General features: G+C 37.1%; 1 protein-coding gene across 5 annotated transcripts; it reads left to right on the forward strand.

Annotated features, from left to right (window-relative positions):
• Positions 1-443: 443 nt before the first annotated feature.
• Positions 444-23,080, forward strand: etv1 (ETS variant transcription factor 1). Of its 5 annotated transcripts, none has more exons than XM_073817685.1 (13): positions 444-587; positions 909-992; positions 1,634-1,721; positions 1,946-1,993; positions 7,242-7,295; positions 10,469-10,598; positions 12,454-12,642; positions 12,731-12,987; positions 15,033-15,101; positions 15,217-15,285; positions 15,698-15,867; positions 20,141-20,242; positions 21,677-23,080. In XM_073817685.1, the coding sequence occupies exons 1-13, from the start codon at positions 561-563 to the stop codon at positions 21,896-21,898; spliced, it is 1,509 nt and encodes a 502-aa protein (XP_073673786.1). In that variant the 5' UTR covers positions 444-560; the 3' UTR covers positions 21,899-23,080. The 5 variants fall into 5 exon arrangements, with proteins under 5 accessions (XP_073673786.1, XP_073673787.1, XP_073673789.1 ...); XM_073817686.1 differs by having other exon boundaries at positions 445-587; positions 12,743-12,987; XM_073817688.1 differs by lacking the exon at positions 444-587 and having other exon boundaries at positions 598-992.
• Positions 23,081-24,582: the final 1,502 nt, after the last annotated feature.

Below are 24,582 nucleotides of genomic sequence, written 5' to 3' on the forward strand. Positions count from 1 at the left end.
ATTACTTTTTTTTATCTCTTTATTGGAAGTTTGCTGAGGCCCTCTAGGGGGCCACGGCCCCCAGGTTGAGCACCGCTGCAATAAATAATCCAAAGAGAGATTTATAACGAACAAATGATTCTGTGGTCATTCTGAGCATGTGTCTGTTTATTTAGAAAGCTTGTCAGCGCGTTGATTTTTTAGCTTGTCAAAAACTGTTAGGTCATTTGCAAGCGTTGTAAACGCGATACAATGATTGTGTGCACTTTCACGCACACCATTTCCAAAACATCTAGCCACAAGAGAGATTAATAACGATGTGCTGTTTCTCTCCTAAACAAACACCTTATAATTGCAATATCAGTTTTGCATATTTTAATGAAGGGACGGTGAAATAGGCTCTTGATTGACGGGTGGAAATCTGATCCGGCGGAGGACAGACAGTGACAGCCAATGGGAAGCGGGGCGCCGGCTGTTTCTGAAGGGAGGCCCCTGGAGCAGCAGGCAGCGAGTGTGTGTTGACTTGAGCGCGGAGGAGAGACACGAGAGCGCCTTTCTCATTCAGTGGCGGCGACACATCCATGAATGAATGCGGTGCGTTTACTGGGGTGAGTGCAAAGCTTTAAGTTCTCCATCACCTTCGACGCTTCAATAAAACGTAACTAGACAAAAAAAAAGAGTTTCCAAAAGTCCAATCCGCGTTACGCACGCACAGCACCTCAGCATATTTACATTAGGACACTTGCAACTTTATCCATGAAGTGTCACGAATCTGCTCTGCTGCGTTCAATGTCTGTTTCATAACAGTCAACATGTAGTCTGTCAAGGAAAGATATGTTTATGAATGCAGCCGCTGAATGCGCTCAAACGCGCAGCAGTTCATGTTCCATCGCCAATAAATCGCTTAAAGTCAGTCTCCTACTTCAAAGGGTGATCGGACGCCGCGCTCACAGTCCAACCGCTGCAGAATGGACGGACTTCACGACCAACAAGTGCCTTTCATAAAATCTCATGTAAGTCTAATGAAGGTAAATCAGTGCTGGACATGATTGTAAACATGTATCTGTCATATAATTGACCGCGCTTTTTAAAACCGTAACGTATGTGCGTGATTCTTCACTTGAGGGAAACTTCTAGACTGAATTCTCAGACGTTAGTAATCAGCGATAGTTTTAAAGTATCGATTATAGTAGCTGTGAATCTTGTTATTGAGTATTAAACTACTTATATGAGAGAATTACTATATTTTGGACTTTATAACGTCTTCTATATAATACAATTAGGGTTAAACTCTACATGTATGTGTTTTTCAAAATAAGATATTACACATTTATTACAGCCACCAGTGCATTTTACTAAATAATTGTTGTTCCAAAAAAGAAAAATAGGTTGGAAATGAAAATTATAGTTTTTAGAACTTATAAACTTATAAATAAATGATAAATGTCAACTTTCTGATCAAGGCAGTGATCATATTTAATATAAGACACAGATTTATATTTCATTTTTAAAAAAAGTCAAAAGTGCCACTAACTAAAGAATCCCTCATATATTAGCAGTAAGCGTGATGTGTGAAGCTGAGGTTGTCTTTCAAAAGCAAGCTCAACACACTCCATCTTCATTCGAGTCAATTGATCTGTTGCTTTCTGCCTAGAATCCTCGGGGAAAGACATCCAGCACGAGACCAGCGAAGGACAGGAAAAGAAAATTCATTAACTCGGACCTGGCGCTGGACACCGAGGGTAAGCACTCAGGTGTGGGTGAAAAAGACAATGTTCATTTCACGCCTTCTTAACATCTCGCAAAATGCAATATCGCTCGTTGCCACCTGCACTCGGGGCTTTAAAATCTCAATCAGCAGCGCTCGCCTTGGCTTTGAAACTGGAATGGAGAGGGTCAAAACTCATAATTAAAGCTTTGTACCTGTTGTTTTGGCCATCTCACACTCTGCCGTCTTTGTTTTTAGAGCTGTTTCAAGATCTCAGCCAACTTCAGGAGACCTGGCTGGCTGAAGGTAAGCTCTGGTCTGTTTACTTCAAGGTTTCTCGGCGGTTGATGGAGCTTTTGTTTTGAAGCAAGGAGAGGGGGGGAGATCAGGGGGAGGGGAGCAAATATGCCTCAAGTTACAGACCTAATCTGCAGTCCAATTAATGCATCTGTAGCGAAGGCACTTGGTGTGTCATGCATACATTAGTGCTCGAGAAGAGCAGGAGTCTAGGGGGAGACCGAGGAGGTTCTACTTTGAGTGTCATCACAAATTACCAGAAGAACTTGCAGTCGCGCTCACTCTCTTCTCCTCTCGTCCGCTTTTGGCAGGAGCTAAGGCAGACGAGCCACCAACGCTGCCACCTCTCTCTCTCGCACGCACGCACACACGCACACCTTCTCTCCCTCTCCTTCGCATCCTTCTCTTTCTCATCCGATACTTCTCGTGTATAAGTTCTAAGAGCTTTTTTCTTTATCTTCCTTTGTTTTTTTTAACTCTTTTTGTTAAAGAAATGGATTGACGGTAGATCGCTTTCAGAGCTTCAACTTTTCCGCTTCGTTTTTTCCCCTCCCTAACTTTTTTTTTGGTTCGTTTTGGCAATTTTTTGTTTCTCATGGCAAGACATGCTGGTTGTGGTCTAACTCAAACGTGATGCTTCAGGAGTTAAGCGCGAGTGTCTTCTTCCCACCTTGCTTGCAGCACCGACCTTTAGGTTAGTAAATGGTTCACTCTTCGTTGATTGTTAGTGTTTGTAAAATTTAAATATGTTAGAAATTTAAAATTTTGTATAATATTGCGTAAAAAATGTAAATAGCAAACATTTTGATGTTTAAAATGTAAGTTCAAAATGTTAAATTTTACACTTAACACAATGTCATGTTTAAAATTTCTAAGTGGCAAATTGGCAGTTTTGATCTCAAAGATTTAAGGTTTTTCTAGTCTTCAAAATGTGATTTTTTTTGGTGTGTCAAGTGTCAAAACTGAATTTTAGTTTTTTTTTTCTGACTGCAAAAAGTGAATGATTTATACGTTTAGGAAACAACTAAAGCGATTATGCATGCAAATGAAATGTTTAACTGTTTATCAGTCTTATTTTGTTAGTTAAATAACTTTTTAGTTTTCTAAAAAAGGAATAAACATTATATATGTGACCCTGGAGCACCAGTCTTAAGTAGTACGGGTATATTTGTAGCAATAGCCAAAAATACATTGTTTTTTTCTTTTATGCCTACAATCATTAGGATATTATTTAAAAATCATGTTCCATGAACATATTTTGTAAATTTCCTACTGTAAATATATCAAAACTTTATTTTTGATTAGTAATAAGCATTGCTACAACTTTAAAGGCGATTTTCTTTAAAGTTCAAAAGGAATATTTTGATTTTTTTGCACCTTCAGATTCTAGATTTTCAAATAGTTGTATCTCAGCCAAAAATTAGCTTATAGATGATCTGTAAATGGACCCTTATGACTGGTTTTGTGGTCCAGGGTCAAATATAGTTGATGTTTTTAGCAGAATGTAAATAAGCTTTGTGGGATTTTATTATTGTCATAAACAATTTTAGCCTGTGCAAAAGTTTAAAATACAAGTTGCAAATGATAACAGACAGAACAGCCTTTTGTCTGTTTATTGTAAAAAGCAGTTTGGTTGCAAATTGGGGAAGAAAAAAACAAACAAAGTAGTTGGAGAGCTGAAAATCATGCAAAGCAGTTTGTAAAACCGATTCCAGCGCTTTGCATTTGTGAAATCCCAGCTGCCTTTCAGCCTATGGAATGCATTTGCGTGCACTTTAGACAAAAAGAGGAAATGAAGATGAGTGTGTGTCTGTTTTCTGTTAGCGATCGCGTTACATCTGGCTTGTGTGACTGAATTTTGGAAAGCCACATGAAAGTCTGACTAACGCAACTTAATTAAATATCAAATATCTTTTTATTTAGCAGCATCTGAAAATATGCTTTAATACAGCCGCACTGCAGGACATTGTTGTTCTAAAACAAGAAAGTGAGCTGTCTAATATGTAAAATAGGATTTGCCTACCTGCATAAGGAAAGAGATTCTTAATTTTTAATAGACCGCTTTCATGCATTCTTTAATATATTTAAAAAATGCTTGCAGTATAATTGTGGATTTTAAAATTAAAAGTACGCTTTAGAAGAGATTTCGGACTTTACCGTCCTTGTCGTGAGTTTGATTATGCCAAATCCACCTCAGGGCCTCTAAAAGAATAAGACATGACTTAAATATTTTAGTGTATCCGGCAGGGGAAGAAGAAAAAAAAGTGTGCGGAGTAGTCGCTGCTGTAGATATTACAGTGAGGAGTACAATTCAAGCTGTCTTACATCCATCAGCCGCGGCGCCCAAAGATTCGAGATAAATCGCAGATAGATTTAATATATGACTTCCTGTCCATTAGAACCCAAACGAAGACCTAGCGGTTTCATTTCAGAGATTTATTAGCTCAGGTAATTGGAAAGAAGAGGAAGACGTATGAGCCGCGGACTGAATTTCCGGCAGCGTGGACTAAAGAGCTGATGGCTCGTCATTTGACGTACATGTGTCATTTTGGCCAGAGACAGCTGACAGTCACTTATCGCTCCTGGAAAAGTCTCTGAAGCGATCAGTGAATATGTCATATCAGGATTTACTTTATTGGCTTTGCTAGTAGTTGGTTTTCTAGTGATTGTGAATTTGCGCCGTTCACTGCCTGGCGCTGCAGTTTGTATGTTTTCTGCTCTTCTCTTTTTTTCTTGGACTGGTGGACATGCTCCAACACCTTAGCTAGCCTCAGGAGTGGTGCTGGGATCAGCTGTCCCATTCACAGGTTGACTCATTCACCCTGCTGAGAATACTGGCTGCAGCTCAGTCTCTCCCTTCCTCTCACCTTTTCTCTCTTTAACTGATGTTCACGCTACTTTTCTGACTCTTAATGCACTTGTAATTCTCTTCTGATCTGGATCACGTTGCAGCGATATATTTAGTAAATTTCTTACTGTAAATGTATCAAAACTTAATTTTTGATTAGTGATATGCATTGCTAAGAACTTCATTTGGACAACTTCAAAGGCAATATTCTCAAAATTGAGATTTTTTTTTGCACCCTCATTTTCCAGATTTTTAAATATCTCAAATATTGTTCTATCCTAACAAACCACACATCAATGGAAAGCTTATTTATTCAGGTTATCTCAATCTCAATTTCAAAAAATGCACCCTTATGACTGTTTTGTGGTCCAGGGTCACATTTTTCTTTGATTATGTTTGCTTTGAAGCAAGGCAGAGAAATGGCGGTGCAATTTCTTGTTGAGTTCAACCAGTATAGATAAATAAATTGATGAAACTAATAAAAAGATAAATTGGTCCTGATTACTGAGAAACAAACAAAAGTTTTCAGTTTTTATTCATGAAAGTCAATTTGTGCATATGCACAGACATTTTTTATTACCATTATTGCCTAGAAACAAATAATAAAGTTAATTAAATAAATGTGGACCTCTATGGGGTAACTTGTCACAAAAAACCCTACAGGTAAGCATTTTTTTTTATAAATAAAACAGCAAAAATGTAACATACAAAATAAAATTACAAACCACATTTGGCCTAGTAATATTGTATTAATAAACTGTTTTAATTTATATGATTTAAAGCATATGTAACTTGACATTTATATATTTATTATAGTATGTATATATAGTATATTTATATAATAAAATCTACTGTATTTTAACTTTTTAGTTATATATTATCATTATGAAGTTGTCTCTTGTTTAAATCAGAGTTTTGACTTAAAAACCTAAAAAAAGTACTAAGATTACAACTACTCAGAAAATAATTTGGTGTTTTTTTACTCAGAAATTGCTATTAAATTTCACAAATGGGACCCTGGACCACAAAACCAGTCTTAAGGGTCAGTTTTTTGAAATTGATGTATGGTTTGTTAGGATAGGACAATATTTGGCTGAGATACAACTATTTGAAAATCTGGAATCTGAGGGTGAAGAAAATCTAAATATTGAGAAAATCACCTTTAAAGTTGTCCAAATGAAGTTCTTAGCAATGCATATTACCAAGCAAAAATTTAGTTTGGATATATTTACGGTAGGAAATTGATCTTTACTTAATATCCTAATGGTTTTTGGCATAAAAAAAGATCATTTTGACCCATACACTGTATTTTTGTCTATTGCAACAAATAAACTCATGCTACTTAGGTGCAGGGTCACAAATAATTTAAAAGAAACAGCAAATAGTGACATTTCAAAGGAGAAAGACTACTAAAATAGCATTTTCTTGTAAATTGTACTTGTATTCACAACTTAGAAAATTTACATTTTACAGTGTAGCCTGGTCTCACCTATATTATTTAACAAATATAAATTCACAAGGTTTTCAGTTAAAAATTCTCCCATTGACATCCCATGTATGCAATTTACACAGACGTTTCCAAAAAGAAAGCCGAAAAGCAAAACTTGTTGCCTAACACAAAGCGAATGTTGATTTGTGCGTGTTGCGACTTGTTACTGTTGTTGTGAAAATGAAAATCCAATTTTAGCGCAGAGGAATAAACGTGCTAATAGCCCCGTGCGGCGAGGTCTCGTGCTCTCCTCCGCCACGGTGCGCCTTTGTCTCAAGCCGAACGAGCGATAAACAACAGAAGTCTTGCAAGAGTGCAAACGCATGTGATATAAACATGAATGTGCTTAATTGAGCTCCGTATGAAAGCTTCATTATTTTAGCATTAGCTACGAGAGAGAGGGAAAGGCAGGGGAACGTGCTCTGTTTGGACGGCAGCCGTCGCGGCAGGTACAGGTGCATTCACCAGTGGGGATGTGTCCCAATTAGACAGTGTGAACAATAGGTGTTTTCTCGCTGCATGGCTATCCTTATGAAGACACTGTGTAAAGCACATTCGATCGCAAGGCAAGGTGTTTTTCTTTTGCTTGCCTCAAACTTGAACTATTTTAAGACGAACGAGACAGATACGGGATGCGTTTCACACGCAACAGCCTGCTTTGTCCAGCAAATGAAGTTGGAATTAAATTACCATCATAATTAGAGGATATGTTTTGTCTGTTTTAAACCAATAAATGTCTTTATGGGTTGCTCTGAGAATTTCAAATCAATTACAGAGGATTATTAGAGGAAATTACTCGTTTAAGTGATTATTAGAGTAGAGATTGTGTTAGCTCGACTTGTGGAAAGCAAATACAATAACTATGAAGGAAAAATCTGTTTTTGTTGACCATTTTCTCTCTATTTTTTTTTTACCCCCAGCTCAAGTTCCTGACAATGATGAGCAGTTTGTTCCAGACTTTCAGAGCGAAAACTGTAAGTGTGACCTTTTTTCTTTTACTATGGCGCTTGTTTGTGACATGTTGTCTTTCGCCGCCGTTGTTTCTGTGAATAAACTGAGAGAGAGCGCGAGCGGCGTGTGTTCTCTAGGTTGTGTACCTTCTCAGCGAGTGCAGCCAGAAGCAATAGGCCTTTAAATGGGCATAGGAAGTAAAGTTGGCACGCGATGGTCGTGGCAGAGCCGGTGCCAGTGTCGGAAGTGGCATGGACTGAATGAGGCACAGTGGGGAGCGAGTCCAGCTTATGTCTTAAAGAGGAGCCAAAACAGACTCTGCTACAGAGGATGTAGGGGAGAAGAAGGGGGGCTTTGTCTTTCTAGAGAACTCAAGCTCATTAGGCAAATAAAATATACTAGTGTTTGCTGATAATGGCCTATTGTCCTGTATTCCTTCCATAGACTTTACCGTAAGTGTAGGCCGTGACAAAGTGAAATCCCACAAAAAGAAGCCTATATTATTAAGTAAATATGAATCCATTCCAAAATGTATATTTAAGCAAAAATGCTCTAACTGCAGGGTGTTAGTTGGCGTTGTCGGCAGGATAGGGGAGGAGAAAAGGGACAGGCAGATGGAGGTAGAGCGAGGGCATGGCGGTTGGGCTCTTGAACGGGCATCCTGGCCCTCCCATATGGGTCTGAGTCGACAATGCCAGTGGATCACTTCCGTTTCATGTGGTCCATTCCCACAAAACACCTCGAAATGGGATCTACAGGGATAACACAGCCAGAAAATACACCTCTCGAACTGCTGCTGCGCATTAGACGTGTGTGGCCTGATAAACTGCTTGTTTGTTTTATTTAAAGATTTGTAATATATACATATATACATGTTTACTTTTACCATTTAAAAAAAAAGTTTAGGGATAGCATTTAAAAAAAAATGTATTTTTAATTAACAATGATGCATTTAATTCATCAAAAGTGACAGTAAAGATGCGAAAAATGTTTTTTTAAATGCATTTCTATTTCAAATACATTTTTTTTTACTTTCCATTCATCTAAAAATCCTGAAAAGCAGCACACGTGTTTTAAACATTGATAATAAGAAGAAATTGAGCACCAAATCAGAATATTAGAATGATTTCTGAAGGATCATGTGACACTGAAGACTTAAAGACTTGATGTAATGATGCTCAAAAGTCATCTTTGCCTTCACAGGAATAAATTACATTTTAAAATTTACTAACATAAAAACAGATATTGTGAATTGTAATAATATTTCACAGTTATACTGTATTTTTGATCATTTAAATCCATCCTTGGTGAGCATAAGAGCTTTAAAATGTTCCAACCCTGCATTTATGAATGGTAGAGTACAACTTGGTGTTTGTACTCAGAAATTGCTATTAACTTATACAAATCATTTAAAAGAAACAGCAAATAGTGACATTTTGAAGTAGAAAGACTACTAAAATAGCATTTTCTTGTAAATTGTACTCTGGTAAAGTTGTATTCACAACTTAGAAAATTTTAATTTTTACAGTGTAGCCCAGTCTCATCTATATTATTTAATAAATCTAAATTCGCAAGTAAATGCAGGCTTGGTGAGCATAAATTGTTTAAAATTCTCCAGCTCTACATTTATGAATGGTAGTGTATATATTCTATTTTAAACTACTCTGAAAATAATTTGGTGTTTTTACTCAACAAATAATTTAAAAGAAAAAAAAGGTAAATGTAGAAAAGTAGAGAGACTACTAAAATAGCATTTTCTTGTAAATTGTACTTTGATAAAGTTGTATTCACAACTTAATTTTTACAGTGTAGTCTGGTCTCATCTATAGTATTTAATAAATACTCAAGTTAATGCAGCCTTGGTGAGCATAAGAGCTTCAAAATTTTCCAGCCCTACATTTATGAATGGTAGTGTATATATTCTATTTTAAATGCATTCATAATTGTTGAGTGAATTGGTGGTGTTACTGTAAAAGACCAATCGTTTTAAACACTAGTATAATAGTGATTTGTGGCTAGGGGAGTGTGATCAAACAGTGATTATATTTTAGTTATTTGCCCTTTTGTAAAGGCCATAGTAATTCAAGCCCAGAGTGTTTAAGACGAAGGTGTGACTGAATCTATTATCAGCGAGTAACAGTCAGCGAAGAGGTGAGAGTGAGAAAGAGAGAAGGGTGAGAAAGCGCACGACCATCAGCACTAAAAAAAAAAAAGAAAAGACACTTAGAAACAGTTGTGTTTTTACCCAAATGCACTTAATTTAGTGTTGAATTAGACACAAGCTATTGGTTTATGAAAATGAAATCTATTCCAATGCAGCTTTAAGAAATGAAACATAAATTTGTTATGTTTAGCTAACGTCATAATTTTTCAAATTTGAGAAACTAATTTTTAGCTCCACTCAAGACTCAAGATGCTCTTTATTTTAGTCAATGACTTTTTTTTGGGTAGAGGTGTTGCCCACTTGACATCAGACGTACTCAAAAGGTTTTCAAATGCATCTCATAAATTGCCACGGTACTAAAAATGGCAGTAAATGTCATAAACGACGTCCTGAAAATGTTGTCCATTAACACCAAATCAATGCACGTGTAATTGTTGCAATCCTGGAATGACATCTGCACGTATGACGTCCCGTGACGCTAACAGATTTTGCATTGATTCGTTTACTCGTATTCCTTTGCGTAAAATCAATTATGGCATTTTTTCCTCTTCGTCTGTCTACGTGCTTCTTAATACGGTCCGTCAAGTCCTCTCAAGTATAAATTATTCATCCATACTGCTACTTTTAGAATCCACTATCATGAACAACGACATCCTAACAAGGCCATTTAAAATTTCAGAGGACTGCCAAATAAATGAAGGCTTTTTACTTTATTGGTAACTTTATTTAGATTAGATTCCATTTGTTCATGTAGTATTAACGTGTTAGATTATCTTTAATAGATTACTTCATTCAAACACAATGCTTTTTTATTTAATCTGATTCAGATTTTTTTTATTAAGCATTTTATGTCTGTCCTTTATGTGAGCACTTTTTAGGTGTTTAGCTGCAAGAAACCTTGCTGAAAATATTAACTTCTTTGCATGTAAACAGAAATCGTGTGATTTTTGGTGAATGCATAAAAGAAGATAAACGTTGTAAGCTCACCTCTGTTCTTCTATTTAATCATCTATATGTTTGTCTCTTTCTCAGTGGCGTTCCACGGGCTGCAGTTGAGGATAAAGAGAGAGCCCCACAGTCCGTGTGCTGATCTGGGCTCAGCCTGCAGTCAGGAGAGGCCCTTCAGGCTCCACTATGGGGAGAAGTGCCTGTATAACATCAGGTATGCACATTTGAAATAATCAAATCTTGTATAATTATATAACATACATGCATCAAGTTATTAGAAAATACCGGTAGTGACAAGACGAACGCTAGACATGCTAGACTGCGAAGTCTGAGAGAAATTTGTGTGAAACCATAAGTGTTTTTTGCACCGAAGCAGTGAAAATCAACTCTAAACTTTATACTTTCAGCTGTCGGAGAGCCACTAACGTCACATATTTTGCTTTCAGCCTCGGCAGCTGGCGCGAGAGAGTTAAGTGATAAATGGGCCGAATATGTCTACATACATTTGCGATTGCGATACCGTTTAACAAACTATTTTTTAACCATTATTTGTCAATTTAAGGTGTGTTATTTTGCTAATTACAGATGTTTTGTGAAAAGCCCTAATTTCTGAATGCAAATTCAGCGTGACACTGAATTTTCAAGGGTTTTGACAAAGCACACCTCTGACACTGAGGTGTTACAGTGGGTGTGTGTTTCACCTTTTATATTTGACTAAAGGCTGAATAAAAGCACATACGTTCATTTGACAGAACAGCCCTAAAGCAGATGGGGTCTTGGCTTAGATGTGACTTTTCAGCCTGAGCCAAGAATAGATTTAAAGATTTATGGGAAAAAAGCAGAATAATGATAGTTTTCCTTTAGTTATTTACTCAAAGGCAACTGTACGGCAGGTGCTTTTGGAAATGACTTGAATGAGATCCACCTGAAATTGGAAAGAAAACACAAAAAAAAGAAAACAAGAAATTACGCTACGGTGCATTAAGGGCAATAAATGGCTTTTCCACTTGGACAAGCGTCTACGGCAAACACGGTTGCTTGGTTACAGTCGTCTTCCTATTGATTTGATTTTAAATTTATGACATTTCACTTGGATGTTTTATTTCGCTGGAGGAGCCAACCTGCCCTCGTATTGCAGATGGCACTCAAGCTGAACCAACAACCTCTGTGATAATGATGTTCTCTACAGAGGTGCTTTGGAGATTGTCAAGCCTCATAGAAGTCTGTTCCTTCCTTGTCTTTTAATGTCTCTGAATGGAGTGTAATTGCGTTAAGGTTCATATCTGACAAGGTGTCAGATGCTTTCTCTATGGTACCTTGTCGATTGTGGCATGTGAGAGTTTTTGCAGTTAAACTGCCTGCTGTTCTTCAGAAAAATCATTTAGGTCCCACAAATTATTTGGTTTTTCAGCATTTTTGTATATTTAAACCATTTCTTTCAATGATTATAGGATTGAGATTCATCTTTTCACACTGAGGACAACTGAGGGACTCGTATGCAACTATTACAGATGGTTCAAACGCTCACTGATGCTCCAGAAGGAAAAACAATGTATTAAGAGGTGGGGGTGTAAACTTTTGGAATTTGAAGATCAGGGAAAATGTAACTTACTTTGTCTACTGGAAAACATGTAAGTATCTTCTTTAGCTTACGAAGGCCAGTACTAAATGAAAAAAAATGTGATTTTTAGGCAAAATAAGAAAAATTTACTTTTTAATTTTACTTCATTCTGTTCAAAAGTTTTCACCCCCAGCTCTTAATACATCATTTTTCCTTCTGAAGCACCAGTGAGCGTTTGAACCTTCTATAATAGTTGCATATGAGTCCCTCAATTGTTCTCAGTGTAAAAAGATGGATCTCAATTATATATTACCTATATTAAAAACCCTTAATTTCCAGCAATTTTTGAAATGCCAGTTTAGCATGCATTCTGCAGACGAAAAGCTTTAGCGTTTTTTTTTTTTTTCTCCAGCAATAAAGTCGAGTGCAGTCTCATAATAATCTAAGTAGCCTGAAAGGCCCTCAGGACAGACTAACTTAAACTGCTCTCGTTCCCCTGTGTCTCCAGTGCCTACGAGCAGAAGCATCCCTCGGGAATGAAGGCCTCCAGCCCGGTATCTACCCCCTGCAGCACGCCCGTGTCCCCTGGCCAGCATGTGTCTCCCACTGCCGCCCCCACCCCGAAACCAGACAGGACGTACCCTCACCTCGCACCCCCACAGCCCCTCCCTGACAGCGCTTACCCTATGGACCACAGGTACTGCCAGTTATTAAAACACTTTGTACATTATCCAGAAAGATAGATAGATAAATAGATAGATATGCGTGAGACTTATTCTTCTTAGTGTTTTGTTCAGATTTCGGCGGCAGTTGTCGGAGCCGTGTCATTCGTTTCCCTCTCCTTCGATGTCGCGGGACGGACGGCCCATGTACCACAGACAGATGTCGGAACCCAGCATTCCCTTCCCTCCTCAGGGGTTTAAGCAGGAGTACGGCGACCCCCTTTTCGAACATCCGGCCATGGTGGGGGCACCGCTCCCCCAGACGTACCCACACTCCATGATGATCAAACAAGAGCCTCGCGACTTCACCTACGACTCAGGTGAGTTTCGTGTTTTTTATCCTTTTACGTCAGCTAAAACTGACAGAGCAGCATAATGCTTGATCTATAACATTTTCACAAAATATTAAGCGGCTTTCAACATTGGTAATAAAAGGGAAAATGTATTGAGCTGCAAATTAGCATATTAGAATGATTTCTGAAGGAACATGTGACACTGAAGAGTAATGAAGCTGGAAATTCAGCTTTGCATCACAGGAATAAATCACATTTTAAAATATTTTACAATAGAAAGCCATTAATATTGTAAAATTTCACAATATTGCAGGTTTTACTGTAGTCAAAAGTTTTTGAACAGTAATATTTTTATGTTTTTAAAGTGTCTTCTGATCCAAAATAAAGCAAAAAACAGTACAATTTTGAAATATTTTTCTATTTAAAATAACTGTTTTCAATTTGAATATATTTTAAAATGTTTAGGATTCTATGATGAATAGAAAGATCCAAAGATCAGCATTTATCTAAAATAAAAAGCTTTTGTAATATTATACACTATACCATTTCAAAAGCTTGGAGGGAGAAATAAATTACAGAAATGATTGCTTTTATTTAGCAGATATGCTTTAAATTGATCAAAAGTGATGATAAAGAGATTTATAATGTTACCAAAAATTCTATTTCAGAAAAATGCTGTTCTTCTGAACTTTCTATTCATCAAAAAAAACTGAAAAAATTCTACTCAGATGTTTTCAACATAATAATAATAATAACAATAATAATAAATGTTTTTTAACAGCAAATCAGAATACTAGAATGATTTCTGAAGGATCATGCGACTGGAGTAATGATGCTAAAAATTCAGCTTTGAAATCACAAATAAATTACATTTTAAAACATAGTCAAATAGAATGCAGTTATTTTAAATAGTAAAACTAAAATGCAGGCTTGGTAAGCAAAAAAAAAAACCTTTTTAAATAACATCCAAAATCTACTTTTCCAAATTGAACTGGTAGTGTAAATGCAAAAACAGAGAAAAATATATAAATAAAATTAAAGCATGATTTGTAAGGGTATGGAGACAGTCGCTAAACTAACAGAAAACAGTCTGAAGCTAATTTTTGGGTACACATCCAGCCAAATAACAACTTTATTAGGGACAGGGAGATTGATAGAATTAGCGTGTTATTAGGAAATTTGGATCTGATCTCATTTCCTGAGGGCCTGGCTGGAAAGAAGAGGGGCCCCTAATCTCTCCCCCAGGGGCCCCCAGGCTGTTGGCCCAGCTCTGGCATGAATGAAGAGGCTTTTGGTTTTCATTCATGAAAAAATGAAGGTGGATTGCAGCAGCCTGTCAGAAAAAAAAAAACAGAGCAGCTTCTCAGCTGTTTCCTGTTGATTATGTGAATCTGTAAAACAACCTAAGGATAACAGCAGTAACACCGTGGCCTTTTTAAACAAAATTAATGTTATAGACACTAATCTCTAATTAATTGGTATTTAAAAAATGAGAGATTTTTTTTTTCTAGGTACATATACTTTATACAACATTTTGTCTAATTATTATCTATAAATTAAACCCACTAAAAGCTAACAAATGAAGTGATGAGAGCTTCTTGAGTGCGAGTGATTTGTCTGCGCTGGTTCTTTACATCAGCGGAGGAGATCATCGACATGTTTTGCATCCCCTCCCAGCCATTTAGAAGAATTTATTCTGCCTCATAAAGGAGCTTGTTTGTTGTGAGCTGTGTAAGGACTGGGCAGTCAGCGGCTAATTTAATCAGCGGTAATTTCCCCGACAGGCCCATTACTTGAATGAAACCCTGAGAGATCTTTATAGGTCCAAATGAACAGGGTTAGATGTTTTATGGAGCATTCACTTAAGCTGTCTTGCTTTGCTTTGATTGAATCACAGCTCCAACAAACAACACGACTGACACGGAGCACGAGGCGTCCACTGCGGTTAATCCTCGCAAATCTGTTGCCCATAACGATATAACCTACTCTTTTGAATATAAAATGGCATGTTGCGCTCAGGGATTTTTTTTTTGGCCGTCTTTTAAATGGTTTTTGTTGTTTTTCTTTTACAGAAGTGCCTAGCTGTCACTCTGTATATCTTAGACAAGAAGGATATCTGGCCCACAATAACAGAACAGAAGGTAACTATCCACATTTAATCTTAAGTGGCTGTTTTATTATTTAAAGTGTCTGATTTGAAGTTTTATTTAATGTATAAAGTCTGATTTTAACAATATCTCAATGTCTTTTCAATAGGATGTATGTTCGACAAAGTTGCAAGGCACTTCTATGACGACACCTGCGTGGTTCCAGAGAAAGCTGAAGGTATATATTGATTTATTTAGTTTGTTTTATCAGTAACACTTTACAATAAGGTGTCATTTGTTAACATTAGTTAATGTATTAACCAACATAAATGAACAATGAACAATACATTTATTACACTATTTATTAATGTTATTTAAAAATACAGTCGTTCATTGTTTGTTCATGTTAGCTCACAGTGCATAACTAATGTTAACAAACACAATTTGTGATTTTAATAATGCATTAGTAAATGCTGCAATTAACTGACTAAAATTAATAAATGCTGTAGAAGTATTGTTTATTCTTAGTTCATGCTAACTTAACTCATTAACCTTATTGTAAAGTGTTATCTGATATATACAACCTCATCCATTGAACTGTGGGAATGGGCTATGAGATTTAACATCTTTTATCATTTTTTCTCCCACAGGTGATATAAAGCAGGAGGCGGGGCTGTACCGTGAAGGTCCAACCTATCAGAGACGAGGCTCGCTGCAGCTCTGGCAGTTTTTGGTGGCCCTATTGGACGACCCCTCAAACTCACACTTCATAGCGTGGACGGGACGGGGCATGGAGTTTAAACTCATTGAGCCTGAGGAGGTACTAACTAGTCTCAATATTAAGCACTATGATTTGCTGTATTAAAACAATTTCAGGACATTAAAGGGATAGTAATTCTGTTATTATTTACTCACCTTCATGTCGTTCCAAATCCGTAAGAAATTCGTTCATCTTCGGAGCACAAATTAAGACAGCAACCCAACTGACACGTTCAAGACCTAGAAAGGTAGTTAGGATGTTGTTAAAATAGTCCATGTGACATCAGTGGTTCAACCTTACAGTGCCTTGCGAAATTATTCATACCCCTTAATTTTTTTCTCATTTTGTTATATTGCTGCCTTATGTTAAACTACTTTAAATTACTTTTTTCCCACATCAATCTACACTCCCTACTCCATAATGGCAAAGCAAAAAATAGGTTTTTAACATTTGTGCAAATTTATTAAAAATAAAAAACTGAAAAGATCCCATTGCATAAGTATTCATACCCTTTTCTGGGACACTCGAAATTTAGCTCAGGAGCATTCATACTGCTTCTAGATGTTACTACACTTTGAGCGGAGTTAAACTGTGGCAAATTCATTTGAATGAGTATGATTTAGAAAGGACCACACCTCTCAGAAAAGGTCCCTGCTGAAAAAAACAGCTAAAACCAGCCTAGGCTGGTTGGCTGGTCTTAGCTGGTTTAAGCTGGAAATGGCTGGTTTTAGCTGGTCTCCCAGCCTGGCCAGGCTGGTCAGGCTGGTATTAGCTGGTGGTTTCCCAGCCTGACCAGCTAAGACCAGCCTGACCAGCCTGGCCAGGCTGGAAAAATGGCCAAAACCCCTCTAAAACCAGCCTGCCTCCCAGCTATGACCAGCTAAAACCAGGCTGGTTGACCAGCTAAAACCAGCCAACCAGCCTAGGCTGGTTTTAGCTGGTTTTTTCACCAGGGGTCTAACAGCTGAAAATGCATATCAGAGCAAAAACCAAGTCCTGAGGTCAAGATAACTGCCTGTAGAGCTCAGTGACAGACTTGCGTTAGGGCAATGATCTAGGGAAGAGTTCAGAAAAAAATCTGCTGCATTGAAGGTTCACAGAAGCATTATCCATAATGGAAGACGATTGGAGCAACTAGGACTCTAGAAAATGTCTAACAGAGCTTGAGAGGTGAAAAGGTGAGGCAAAGAATGGCAGATAATTGCCAAATGCAGATGTGCAAAGCTTGTCACATCATACCCAAAAAGACTTGAGGCTGTAAAGGTGCTTCAACTATGTACTGAGTTAAGGGTATGAATACTTATGCAATGTACTTATTTCAGTGTTTTATTGTTGAGAACCCTCTTTTTAATTGTGATATACTGTCTAAGTATAAAATACATTCACACTGGTGTTTTAGGAAACCAAATCAATTAGAATATAATAATAATGACAATGACACTAATAGCCATATTGCGAAATGAATATTTCATAGGTATTTTATTTTTGCTTTACACTACAGCAGGGAAATTACAATACTTCTTTCCTAATATCTACACTTGAAAGAGATACTTTGAATTTGTATTGCAGTGATTGCAACGTTACTCATTTAAACTGCTAACTGTCAGCGATTCATACCGCACTTTTAAGCTTTTATTTTGACGGAAAACTCCAGCTTCAGTGAAAACAGGCTTACAAAAATATGTCTCAGTACAAATCTAGTGAAATGCTGTAATCATGTGCGTGAAAATAAAGCATAACTAATGTGTGTTGCGTTAGAGGTCTGCGCGGGACTGCTTTTCTAGTCCCGCTCCCGCCCGCTCCCGCGAGGTTTTATTCCGCACCCACCCGCTCCCGCTATATATTCACACTTTGTTCACCCGCTACCCGCTTAGAATAATTTTCTTCCCGACCCGACCATTCCCGCTAAAATTAGTTCTCGTTTCCAGAATCTCACATTTAACCATCAGGAAACAATATCGAGTTTATAAAACTTTTTTTTCGCAGTACATCTATTATATTTCCATGTTCCACTGTTAAGACGTATATTACAGCCCTGTATTTCACCCCGTCATAGATCAAATGCGGGCTACAATTATATTTTATACATTCAATGGTGATAAAAAAGTGCACGCAGTAGGCAGTAGCTTGTCACAAAGCACCAGCAAAAATAATCAACATGACTGTGAAATAGTAAGGAGATATTTTAATAATTTATTTATAAACTATTGTGTTTTCTGAGTTTTTAACGACCCTCCTCATCCATCTCCTCATTGGACGCACCTTTAGAGAGAAATTCATCTTTACGGATTAGCTGCATAATAAAAGAGTTTTTGTTTTCGATCTGTTTTATTTCGTTAAGTACTAATTTAAAGCTTTCTATATATATTTATCATGTCTGACAAAAACAACGGTTAAATAGTTTACACTGAAAAAAAAAATGTAAGTGATCGGGCTTGAGCCTAAATGCATTTTAGCTTCCACTCTCTGCACAGACATGCGCCAAATAGCGCACATTTATATATTATTATTTATATCTATATATGTAGCCAATTCTTGATTTGAGAAGTCAAATTCAAACACAGTCAACTCCGCTTGGTCGTTACTTTAAGAAACAAAAAGCTTACGTTTAACGAACAAAAAATGCTCCAAACGCTTTTTTCTAAATTAACTTAAAAAAGAAACGAAATTATAATCACTTTTCCATTACATACAAAACTGAACTGTTTTAATTGCCGTAGTAGTATAAATTGTTTTGGCAAAGCGGAAAAAAGACGGGTTTGGGTCAGGAGTTAACAACCACACGGATTGCGAAAAATCAGTCAGCATAACTTTATGAAGATTTTGGCACTCCAAACGTGGCTTTGCGCTCTGGAGTAACGCTGATAAACATTTGCCCACAGAAAAACACCATCAGTACCCCATTTCCGCGCCTATGAGACCTTGCCAATAAAATGCATGACGCAGAAAGCACTGGTCCATGAGTGCAGCGAGTGCATAACAGTTATCAGCGCAGGCTGTTGCCGACAGGTGCTCGATAAAAATGAGTAAAGCTCAGATTTGCTGTTCAGAAAATACGTCGGGAACGGGATATTGTTACCGCCCGCTCCCGTTCAAATTACACCGGAGTTACCGACCGCAACCGCTTTTATTTGGAAATTTATTCCCGCGTCGCAAGAATTCTGGTCGGGTCCCGCGGTTCCCGCGGGAGAGCCGCGGGAATGCAGACCTCTATGTTGCGTTCACAAACTAAAGAAGTTCACTGCATTCACTGTGAACTGAGCCGTTCTGAGACGTAGAAAACACCGGCTAACGAGCTGATCGCCTGAACAAAGTGCGCACTTCGCTTTGAAACAGCGAAAAGAGACTTGTTGAAGGGATTAAGCCATATTGCGCTTCCGGTTTTAGTTCGTTTGACAGATACTGTGTCAAAGCATATTGGCCCAAAAACACAATTTTAAGACTTTTTATGTTAATAAATACTACACTTTTTGCCTAAAAGACCTATTGAGGAAGTTTTGCTATCACGATATCACAATTAGTACATCCCTAACAATTAGTCATTTAGTCGACGCTAAATGAAAAGAAGCAATCAAAACCAACAAAAAAGCAATAATATGTATGGCTTATAAAGTTCAAATATAGGGTTTTCTCCACATGATATGCAAGTTTTGATTCCTAGAGAGACTCTTCATTTGTTTGTTTAAAACCAGTCTGTCATGTCCGTCCAAAAAACCGAAATATTTCAACATGTTGACTCTCCAAAAAGTCTGGAGAGTTTGGAAAGCGCAGACAGAGGTGTGTTTGTGTAAAGTGTCAGCGACAGTGGGATTTGTTATTCCTGTGTATGTGTTTGTGTGCGCGTATTGGCATTAGTCCACAGGGCAGCTGTAGGAAACAGGGGAGTCATTCATGCCATCAGGTGACTGTGGGCTGTTGGGATTGGCTGGGCGGGTGCAAGGCGTGAATGAGCCGCAGTAGAGTGAAAAAGGCCCACAGCGCCGGGCTCGGGGAGAGTGGTGGGAGGGAGATTTGAAAAGGAGGGGGGCACAGGTGGGTGGTCGTGCGGACAGGTGCAGGAACATCTGCCACAATCTGCTGTTCCTAATGAACACATCTCTGACTAGAGGTATGAGTACACGGCTGTGGCCAATGAGAGGACGCCAACTTGTATTTTACCCCTGCAGACCCGTCAATGCTTTGTTTTTGAGGAGGGCCCTTGTGTGAGCTTGTTTACTAGGTGTTAGGTCTTATTTTTAGGGGTGTTGGGTCTTATTTTTGCATGTTTGAGAGAAACTTGTCACTTGTGAAGAGTACGTTCAATTGTAACAATGTATTTCCCTTTGCTTCAAAGGTGGCACGACGTTGGGGAATTCAAAAGAATCGGCCCGCAATGAACTACGACAAACTTAGCAGATCGCTGCGCTACTACTATGAAAAAGGCATCATGCAAAAGGTAATAACAAGCCGAGTTTCATCTCTGACACATACTGAAACACATCGCAATGTTTTATATACTTTAACAATACTTTTCTTTTTGCTTATATACACTACCAGTCCAAAGTTTTTGAACAGTAAGATTTTTAATGTTTTATAAAGAAGCCTCCTTCTGAAGTACAGCACGCAGAGTGACATTTTGAAATAGTTTTACTATTTACAATAACTGTTTTCTATTTGAATATATTTTAAAAAGTAATTTATTCCTGTGATTTCAAAGCAGAATTTTATCAGCATTACTCCAGTCACACAATCCTTCAGAAAGCATTCTAATAAGCTGATTTGCTTTTCAAGAAACATTTTTTTTTATTATTATTATTATCACAATTTAAAACAGCTGAGTAAATTTTTTTCAAGAAATTAATACTTTTATTTAGCAAGTATGTTTTAAATTGATCAAAAGTGATGATAACAACATTTATAATGTTACAAAATATTCTATTTTATGTAAATGCTGTTCTATTAAACTTTCTATTTTTCAGAAAACTGAAAAAAAAAATCTACTGAGCTGTTTTCAACTAAAAATAAATGCTTTTGAGCAGCAAATCAAAATATTAGAATGATTTCTGAATGATCATGTGACTGGAGTAATAATGCTAAAAATTCAGCTTTGAAATCACAGGAATAAATCACATTTTAAAATATATTCATATAGAAAAACAGTTATTTTAAATAGTACAAATACTTCAAAATTGTATTGTTTTTAACTGTACTTTGGATCAAATAAATGCAGGCTTGCTGAACAGAAGAGACTTCTTTAAAAAAAAACTTTATTAATCTTACTGTTCAAAACCTTTTGACTGGTAGTGTATATTTTTCATAAGGATTTTTTTTATAATGCTAATGACTGTTTTAAATCAATGCTGAAGTCTGGATACACTATTGTTACATGTTAATGTTACAAAAGATTTATATTTCAACTTTCATCAAAGACCGTGAAGAAAAAAAATATATATATCATGGTTTATATAAACAAAACAATTTTGTAATTATTTTCATAAATATACAAAACAGTTATAAATTGCAAATAATATTTTAAAATACTACTGTTTTTACTTTATTATTTTTAGAACACATGTAAACTTGGTGAGACTTTTTTTGAGTGCAATTATAAAATTTAGGATATTTTAGGCAACAAATGTTGTTTATAGTGAACAATAAAACATCCAAATTTGGACTTGAATGTAATAAAGATTCTTGTTTTGTGACGTTATTGTTCGAAACATTTGTGTGTGTGTGTAATTGTTATAGGTTTTTTTTATGACCTTGTATTTTTTTTAATGTCAAGGAACATATTTTTACAAATTAATTTCACACTGAATTACTTTAAATTTACTACAGAAAAAAAAAATGTTGAAATATATAGTAATATTCTATTTTTTTTGCCTCGAAGGTGGCGGGTGAAAGATACGTGTACAAGTTTGTCTGCGACCCCGAGGCTTTGTTCTCCATGGCCTTCCCTGACAATCAGCGTCCGGTGCTGAAAACCGACCTGGAGCGGCAGATCAACGAGGAAGACACAGTGCCATTGTCACACTTCGATGAGAACATGGCGTACATTCAAGAAGGCGGCTACTGCAACCCACACCCTTACAACGAGGGCTACGTCTACTGAAAACTGCTAACGGCCGTTCGAAAAACAAAAACTTTCAGACTTGTCCCTCATTTCCTTCAGTCATTCCCCAGGACAAAAGAGAGCACTTTATGGACAGAGGATGATGGCAGTGTGTAAAACCTACAAACGTACTGGTGTAGTTACGTTAGATGCTCCTTTGGTGTTTTTTTGTTGCTATTGAAGGGGGATGGGGTGTTTCAGCATGCCGTTTTCTCACAGCGAAAGACTTTTGGAAGGCAAATGGCCCTCGGACAGATGTTTTAAACTATTTAGACAGGTTAGAGTCTGGAGCACGTGAGTGGAAAAATCCCAAACTCTTTTACCATTCAAACTCTTGGATTGTTTGTGGAGCGCTTCGTTATTTTCGCACATTTTCACGACAGTTGTTTTCTCTCCCTTGGTGTCAAACTGAGTAAATAATACAGTGTATTACTATGGAAATAAAATCCTTAAAACTCTCCATCTCACTTTCAGGACCCATAAAGTGATTAAATACTAGCAGTTACAACACGATTCATGTTATACACTAATATTCAAGTTATACCCGTATATATAATGTCTTAGAGGAGGGAAGATGCAGGTAATTTTCTCAAATGAACAACAGATTTTTTCTTAATGAATTAAATAAAGACAAAAAAATAAAACAGCATGATTTTGTAATACTTCAGTACATGGTGTTTCAAATACAGCTCTGATTTTTTCCTAAATCTATTTAAATAAACATAATGCAGTATAACTGACACCATATTTCACTGAATATGACTTTTTGATCAAAAGCGCCTATAGATATCAAATAGTTATCTTCAGACAGGTCTTGTGCAAGGTGCAAGCTTCACACGTGTGTCTATGACATCCTTACATTTCTACTATTAGAGAGATAAAATTGCTTTTTTTATTAGTAAAAAAAGTGGATGTTGGTCCATTACTCGCTCCCCCATGCCATCATTGAAAATATAAAACATGTATATTCAGGTTAATGCACCTCAATGCTGCTTTTCGTGTAAATTTAGTCACGTATGATCAGACGGCAGCTATGCCCTGCAGTACGTTCATTTTGTTTTCTTCATTTTTTTTACATTGGGAAAAAATCGTCAGTGTTTATTGAATGTAAAAAATATATACATAATTGCGAAGGGAATGGCAATAGCTACACTTCTGTAATAAAATAGTGTTGAAATACAATTGGGTTGTTTTTTTATGCACACTGTGATTTTTGTCCATCTTGGTCTCATATTTCAATCTCAAAAACAGCCAAGTAAATAAGCAGTGTTTATGATTTCATTCAGGTTTCAGAACTGTAATAAAACTGACCAAAATAGAGGTTGTTACTTGAAATGGTTGTCTAATTCAACCTTTTTCTTGAGTGTTCAACTGGCCCATCGGAGGGAGTTTGATTGACAGGTGAACTGACCAATCATAACGCCGTATCTGGCATTTCGTCCAACAATCAAACCAGACCTGAGAGTGTATGAACGTTGGCAGACTTAAACTTGAGAAATTGTGTGTATTGACTGGTGTTGGCCGCTTGTAAAACATTGCTTCATGAATCCTTTGCGAATCATTTGTTTTCGAAAGTCAATTTTGTAATTTCAGTGAACGAGGCTTTGATAAGTCATAACTCTTTCAAAACATTTCAAAACTTCACCAGCGGTGAAGCATTGAATCAGCGTCTATGCGTTTTAACCGAATCTCGATTGGCACAAGTTTTTGTTGTATTCACACAGTTTTGACCAGAAGGCATCACTAGCTGGTGTTGTTTCGAGCCCTTGATTTGAATGATTCAATTGATTTGAAGGTTCGTAAAGCTTCTCCCATCACTAGCGTGGAGTGTTTTGAGTGCTTCGAAACAGTGAATCATTTTGCGAAGCAATTGGTTTAATTAATTATTAGCTTCAAAAAGGTTCGCCTCTCCAGTCACTAGTGTGGAGTGTTTTTAGAGATTCAATTGATTCGAAGCTTCAAAAAAGGGTCGTTTCTCCCATCACGAGTATGGAGTTCTTTGAGCGCTTCGAAACAGTGAATCATTTTGCAAAGCAATTGATTCGAAGCTTCAAAAAGATTTGTTTCTCCCATCACTAGTTTAGAGTGTTTTGAGCGCTTCAAAATGGTGAATCATTTTGCTAAGCAACGTGTATAATTGATTCAAAGCTTTGAAAAGGTTCACTTCTCCCGTCACTAGTGTGGAGTGTTTTGAGCGCTTCGAAACAGTGAATCATTTTGCAAAGCAATTAATTTAATTGATTCGAAGCTTCGAAAAGGTTCTTTTCTCCCATCATTAGTGTGGAGTGTTTCGAATGCTTCAAAACTGCTATTCATTTTGTGAAGCAACTGATTGAAAGCTTTGAAAAGGTTCGCTTCTCCCATCACTAGAGTAGAGTGTTTTTTTGCGCTTCGACACAGTGAATCATTTTGCAAAGCAACTGAACTTATAGGTTCGCTTCTCCCATCACTAGTGTGGAGTGTTTTGAGTGCTTCGAAACAGTGCATCATTTTGCGAAGCAATTAATTCAATTGATTCAAAGCTTCGAAAAGGTTATTTTCTCCCATCATTAATGTGGATGTTTTTTCGAGCGCTTCGAAGCAGTGAATCATTTTGCAAAGCAATTGATTTAGTTGATTCGAAGCGTTGAAAAGGTTCGCTTCTACCATCACTAGTGGAGCGTTGCGAGCGCTTGAAAACGGTG

Source organism: Garra rufa, chromosome 14, assembly GCF_049309525.1.
Source record: "Garra rufa chromosome 14, GarRuf1.0, whole genome shotgun sequence".
NCBI lineage: Eukaryota > Metazoa > Chordata > Actinopteri > Cypriniformes > Cyprinidae > Garra > Garra rufa.